Source organism: Periplaneta americana, chromosome 4 (assembly GCF_040183065.1).
Source record: "Periplaneta americana isolate PAMFEO1 chromosome 4, P.americana_PAMFEO1_priV1, whole genome shotgun sequence".
NCBI lineage: Eukaryota > Metazoa > Arthropoda > Insecta > Blattodea > Blattidae > Periplaneta > Periplaneta americana.
The window spans coordinates 28110279-28117077 of NC_091120.1; the positions used below are offsets into that span (position 1 = coordinate 28110279).

Sequence of the window (6799 nt, forward strand, 5' to 3'; positions counted from 1 at the left end):
GACAAAAGACTGTCATGAATTTTAAATCTCAGAAAATGAGGTGCTGAAGGTAGCGCAAATTATACAACCACTGCCTGCTAAGGTTGGGAACCACTTGTCCGCGGACACCTGTCAGGGCTCTCAAACAGGTTCTCCTATTACTTGTCAGTAACGCACGGGGGACTGAAGATCACCGCAAAAGTGTTATAAATCTGACTTCAAACACGACATCCCAAAGAAATATTTATTGCTCAGCTAGGACGAAGGTTTTTTTGTTTGGGCAAAGGGCACACATTGAGGAGGTTCATACTGCTTTGTGTCACATTGCGGAGGAGGAGGGGATCCCTTGACATTCTTATTTATCTGTCGGTATTACACAGAAAAATAAATGTTTCAAAAGCTCTCGATATGCCAGTTCAATTTTCTACGTACTAAAATGATCTTGTAATTCACTAATAAACAAGAACAATCACTGTATAAAACTCGAACGACTACAAATTTCTTTAAAAATATGCTGTGTACAACTGATATGTTTACAGTTGTTACCGATAGGCCTATGTGATAACAGTTTCTAGTTCTTAGCACCACACTATGTCACCAAAGTTAGGAACACTTAACAGTTATTACTACAGTTTTCTGAACTGTAGCAAAATTTATAATTTTTCGTCGTAGCTTTTTGTTTGCAAGGGTGCAGTAACGATTTCATGTGTATGTGCAACATAGCAACACGTCCCCATTTAATATTAACTTTACCGAAGATTTTAATAGTATTACTCAGGCAAGACAAAACAAACGTTGGAGAAAAATATAATAATTTTTTGGCTTCGTTATGGTAACCGAAAAATGTACCATTGTGTAACTCACATGATCATTGTATTCCTTTACTAGGGCCCAAAGAAAATGTTCATGCGTTATGTAAATATTAACACTGAGAAATTTCAAAAAAATTAATAAATGACATTATCTCACGAATTATAACTATTCTTAAAGGCGAATGTAAAGTAACAGGACGGACATTTACAAGCAAGAATCTAACAAAAAAAAATAGTTTTTTATTACATTTGCCTGAACAAAGCCAGGATCCAGATACTTCTGCAAATTATATTTCTTCTCACAAACTACTGCACCATCAACGAGATAAAAGGAATATATGGATAGAGTTGTGTGTTTATGATTTATTTCTCAACAAAATAAATACTTAATAAAATAACGAAGTGAAAGAGGCTTTATCTGAGTAACCACGGTAACGACCGAGACGTAATACATGAAAACAAGTAACTGGCGAAGATAACAAAACACGCTCGACAAAAGAATTCAATAAATACACAAGACACAGATTTTATTTTGGTAATATAACGTTCAGACTTACCTCCAGCATCCATTCTGCGACAATTTTTCTCATTTGCGGAGTTATGTCTGTTTGAACACATTCGAAATACGAACTGGAGGGGCTGTACTTTTCTTCCGTGTTTAATAAGTTCTGTAAAACGCGTTCATCGTTGAGTAAGACGGGGTCTGCATACGCACGGCAATCACAAGATGTCTCGCAACATAGGAGGTCCATTATGCTATTTTATAAACACGAGAATTCGGTAATTTAAGAACACACTTGCTTTAACTTCAGTTAGGCTGTTGAACTGTGTGTTAAGTATCGCACATTACTCGATTGCAACGTTAGATAGATCAGCTGATCGCGGGAAAACAGAGCGAGATCCGTCAATCCACCACGAACATCCGTACCTGGCTGTCTACCAGGCCAGAATGAAGTTGAGCTTGCCGTTCTCTTGGTGTGAGAATGAGATTCCCCTACTGGAGCCTCCGCATTCCCGACGTGGCCAATGGGAGCGCGCGTGATGAATGACTGTAGTAGGGGTTAGACTGCCGCCGCCACAGTGTGATAGCTACAGAGCATGAACTGCTTCACACAATGGTTTTAGTGAAGTACGAAAAATATATTTTACTGTTAATGATAATAATAATAATTTTGTCATCAACATCAGTACAAATTATGGTGTGCCTCCTCATTCCCGTATTCGTGTCATACTATAACTAAGCTTGCCAACTTTCGTAAATAAAAATTAAGGACACAAACATTCTTGACAATTTTATTGCACTAATTATTTCCACCTATCAATCCAAATATTCAACAATAGTACTTTTATAACAGTACCACAGTCTACTATATACAGTCGCGAAGCTCAATATGTAGTAAAAATGCAAACGTGGGTAGTTGCCCACCACTAGGGTCGCTACTATCGCCTCATCATCGCAGATCTCTCTCCTAGTAGACGACAAAATATGTTATACTTTCGTTGTGTTCTTTTTGAAAAATTAACACCTTCTTTCTATTATTGAAATATTAAATGCATAGGCCTAAAGTTAATTTATTATTTTAATGAAGTATATTAAATTCCACCATAAACTCGAAGATACCTGCAAGAAATAGGTTAATATTATTTTTGTTTGTGCAAAACGAACTGAAATTTACTATAATCGCTTCACTCATTCAAGATTATAGCGATAATTAACTATGAAACCAATAAATATTAATTTGCATTTCCCTTTACAACAATAATAATGGAAATATGAATTAATGGAGTAACTTACGTGTACCGGTACTTGTAGTGTAGGCTTACGTAGTTAACAAAGTGGGATGAGGTTAAGCAATAATAATCACACCAGAATTGGAAATAAAACGTGATCAATAAATTTTATTGTATCAGACTTTTTTTACGTCTCTAGTAAAGTAACAAATAAAAATAACAAAAAATTAACAGCTATAATTAAAAACATATCCTTTGAAAAAAAAAGTACCTAGGCCTAAGCAATAATAATCCTACCAGAATTGAAAATAAAACGTGATGAATAAATTCATTAAAACAAACTTAATTTTTCTACGTCTCTAGTAAAATATTATTATTCCTATTATTGTATTTTAGCCATTAACATTTTCATTACAACCAATAACGAACATTTCACAAGCATCGATGTGAAATACGCAACGAGCTAGCACTCGATGGAAATATGACACAGTCCAAAGTCGACCGTGGACAGTCTATTGTTTCTAGTTGCTAACCGCTTGGAGCGCTTTATCACGAGATGTGCAAAAAATCACCTCAAGCTTCGCGACTGTATATAGTAGACTGTGACAGTACCGTATACACACACACACACACACACACACACCGCATTTTATATGTAAAAAATTACAAAAGCCTACCAAAATGACTACAAAACGAGTTGAAAAATACTATATGAGTTTATGATAAAAGAAATGTTAACTCGTTGGAAACTAGGAACCCATCATTTTGATGTAATTACTAACCTAATATAAACTAACCTAACTTAATGTATGCAGAACTAACCCGAACTAACCTAACCTACTTACACAAAAGATTCCAGCCACTCTTCTCGGATTTATCACCAGGGCTATCAGATCTTATCACACTTGAGGGGCTACAGTATTTTACATGTGTTTGTTGTTGTCCACATTTATATCTATATCTATCTTAGAAGTGGTCGTTTTTTTTTGTCATTTTTCCGCCGAAACCAATAAATGACGCATCAAGTGGAACAAAATAAACATAATACTGAATGGCGCAAACTAAAGATGAGCACAGGGGGATAGGTGATTCAGTAAGTACCCCATAGGCTGTGATCAAACCTGCCCTAACTTGTGTATTATGATCACTGCACCTGTCACTCTGTTGACACATCAACGAGAATAAAATTTCTGCCTTGTACATTCGTACTATTGTCATTTCTCCATTTCGTCACATATTGTAAGCATGCCTGTATGAGACTGTGCGATTCAGATTAAATCCAACAATATGATAGGAACGAAAATCAGCTGTAAATGTCTAATATGCCATGAAATCGGGACATTTTGATGTGTGTGCAAATTATTTCGGGACGCGGGACGCAATGATCGAAATCGGGACTGTCCCGGGAAATATGGGACGGTTGACAAGTCTAACCATAACCCTCTATTACATTTCTCTAGGGTTCGAATCAAACGTTTTGACGAGGTGGAGTAAGTTAAATGTTAGTGTAATATACCAACTAATTAACTTAAATAAATTTAACCTCCTATAAGAATAAAAAAAAAGTAGACTAATAATACCAGTGAGTCTGATGAATATCAGCAAAGAAAAAACTTTTTGAAACAATATAAGTACGGTATATTAAATAGTTGTTTAGTCAACTGTCCGAAGACAGATTTGAACCTCACTTCTGACACCAATAACGCATCACTCATAAGGCAACAGAAGATAATTTGGTAAATTGGTCATTTCCTTTCCCGTCTCTTTTTTTAGATGGAATCCACATACCAGCAGAACACGTAGACTTCGTAGAAAAAAGATGATTCGTCCGCCGGTATCACCATCTCTTCAGTATCAGTTCGAGCAATGTCACCATGAATTTCTCTACTAGATTCAGTGAGATTGTTTTTGTCACCCCTTTTATATTTGCAATAATCATAATAGTATATTATCTATGTATATAACGACGTTCAAAGGTGGATCTTTATTACCGAGTGGGTCAAGTTAGATAAGGATCGAGGGAGTGATCTAAGACCCACGAGTTAATGAAGCTACTTTTGTACGAGTTGTATAGACCTACAATACATTATTTACGTTGTTCGTTATTTGCCGAAAATTAGAAGAAAATAAATCTATAAATGCAATTAGGCCTATTAAATCTGTTATATCATTATCCATCTAAATTAAAACAGACGCTGGTACAGACACTCATTCTACCTCACTTCGATTATTGCGACGTTTTATTCAGTGATCTCAGGATTGATTCCGCTCAGAAACTACAGCGTGTTCATAACGCGTGCGTCCGCTTCATTTGTAATGTTCGATATTACGATCATATCTCACCTTCTTTCGAGAAGTTATCATGGCTTAGGTTACATGAGAGGAGAAATCTGCACTCACTTTCTCTCTTATATCGAATTATGCACACTTTATCCCCCTATTATTTATTCGCTCGTTTTCATACTCTCTCTCGCTATCATAATATTAATTCTCGATCACAACGCGATAACACGCTAGAAATTCCACTTCACACATCATCTCTGTATTCCTCATCTTTCACTGTTGCTACCTCTCGTCACTGGACCTCTCTGCCGCCTGAAGTCAAGGGCTGCCAAACATTGAAATCTTTCAAATCCAAGTTAGAAAATTATCTTATGACGAGTTGCCAAACTAACTTACTATTATGACAAGTTTTGTATTGCATGTTTCCACGTATTCACATTTTTTTTTTATGTTCTAGTGATATTTAACTTATTTTATATTTTTATTTTCATATTTTCTGATAATGGTATATCTATAATGTGATAAGTTGAGCTATATATAATCATAATTTTTCTTACTGTGTGTACTTAAAAATATTGTATTCATTGTGTGCTTTGTACTGCACTATTTTATTATTACTATTATTATTATTATTATTATTATTATTATTATTATTATTATTATGATTACTACTACTACTACTACTATTACTACTACTACTACTACTACTACTACTACTACTACTACTACTACTCTTATTTTTTATCATTATTATTATTATCATTATTATTATTATTATTATTATTATTATTATTATTATTATTATTATTAATTGTCTTATTTTTTATACTTTATACTTTGTATGTCTCATTTATTTTGACCTGCTGTTCACATTTTATTATGCTTTTTTCTTTCTTTCTGTATTATTATGTCTGATTTCTACTTACTTGATGTTTACATTTTATTATTATTATCTTATTCAGTTTTGTGTGTAAAATTGTAGTGTACTTTGTAAATTTGTAGTATTTTTTGTAACGCAGTTTTACTCCTGGTTGAGTGTTACAGAAGGCCGTATGGCCTTAACTCTGTTAAATAAATCATTATTATTATTATTATTATTATTATTATTATTATTATTATTATTATTATTATTATTATTATTATTATATCAGTGAAGAATTTTGTTCTTTGACCACCTCTGTGGTGTAGAGGTCAGCATGCTGGTCTCTTACGCAGAGGGCCCGCTTTCGATTCCCGGTCGGCTTGAATTTCTTGGTGGAGGTTTTTCAGGGTTTTCCCTCAACTGTAAGGCAAATGCCAGGAAATTCGGGCCACATCGTCTCTGAATATCGCCGGTCTCATTCATCACCGAAATCATATTCATAACAAATCAGTAATACATATACAGTCGCCATCTAGTTCACAACAATAGAACCAGCCTCAACAATAGTACACAGGCCTTTGGATTTCACCCAAAAGATTAACTCGCGATATGACCAGAGATGTTAAAGCGAGTATAAATAACAGCGAGGGAGGAGGGATATTCTTTATGGTTCCTGACGTCTACTGTATTGTTCCTATGGTAATAGTTATAAAATCCTTCATAACACGTTACTAAGTAAAATAACATAGCAGCGTGTTTTCCATTTAGTTTAATAATAAAGCTAAACTTTTGCAGTACAGAAGTGTCAAATAATTGCCTACTTTTGTAACGAAAGGAGATAAAGAGTATTCTTTGATATAACATTCACAGAAGATCGGACGTGTGCACGTGTCTACGAAGCACAACAGCTGTTCTAATTGATACCAACAATGAACGAATGGCAGACAAATTAATTCCTCTTCTTTCTTTCATTCTGATCCCATAAAAACATGTTTCGATAGTAAAATGGAAGGAAAACTTCATAGATGAAGTCAATTTAAAAGGTAAATAATGTAATTAGGTTTTCTTTTTACGCAAAATAGCTAAGAGTTTAAATTTTAATAGAACAACTTTTAAAAATTATTATTATTAT

The 6799-nt window shown here is 34.3% G+C and overlaps 1 protein-coding gene across 1 annotated transcript in view; it reads right to left on the minus strand.

Moving 5' to 3' along the window:
• Nucleotides 1-1729, minus strand: part of LOC138697641 (G1/S-specific cyclin-D2-like) — an 82003-nt gene extending 80274 nt beyond the window's left edge. The window contains exon 1 of the mRNA XM_069823067.1: nt 1349-1729. Coding sequence (XP_069679168.1) covers nt 1349-1543 — 195 coding nt within the window. The 5' untranslated portion in view covers nt 1544-1729. The remainder of the gene's footprint in view (nt 1-1348) is intronic.
• Between the last annotated feature and the right edge of the window lie 5070 nt (nt 1730-6799).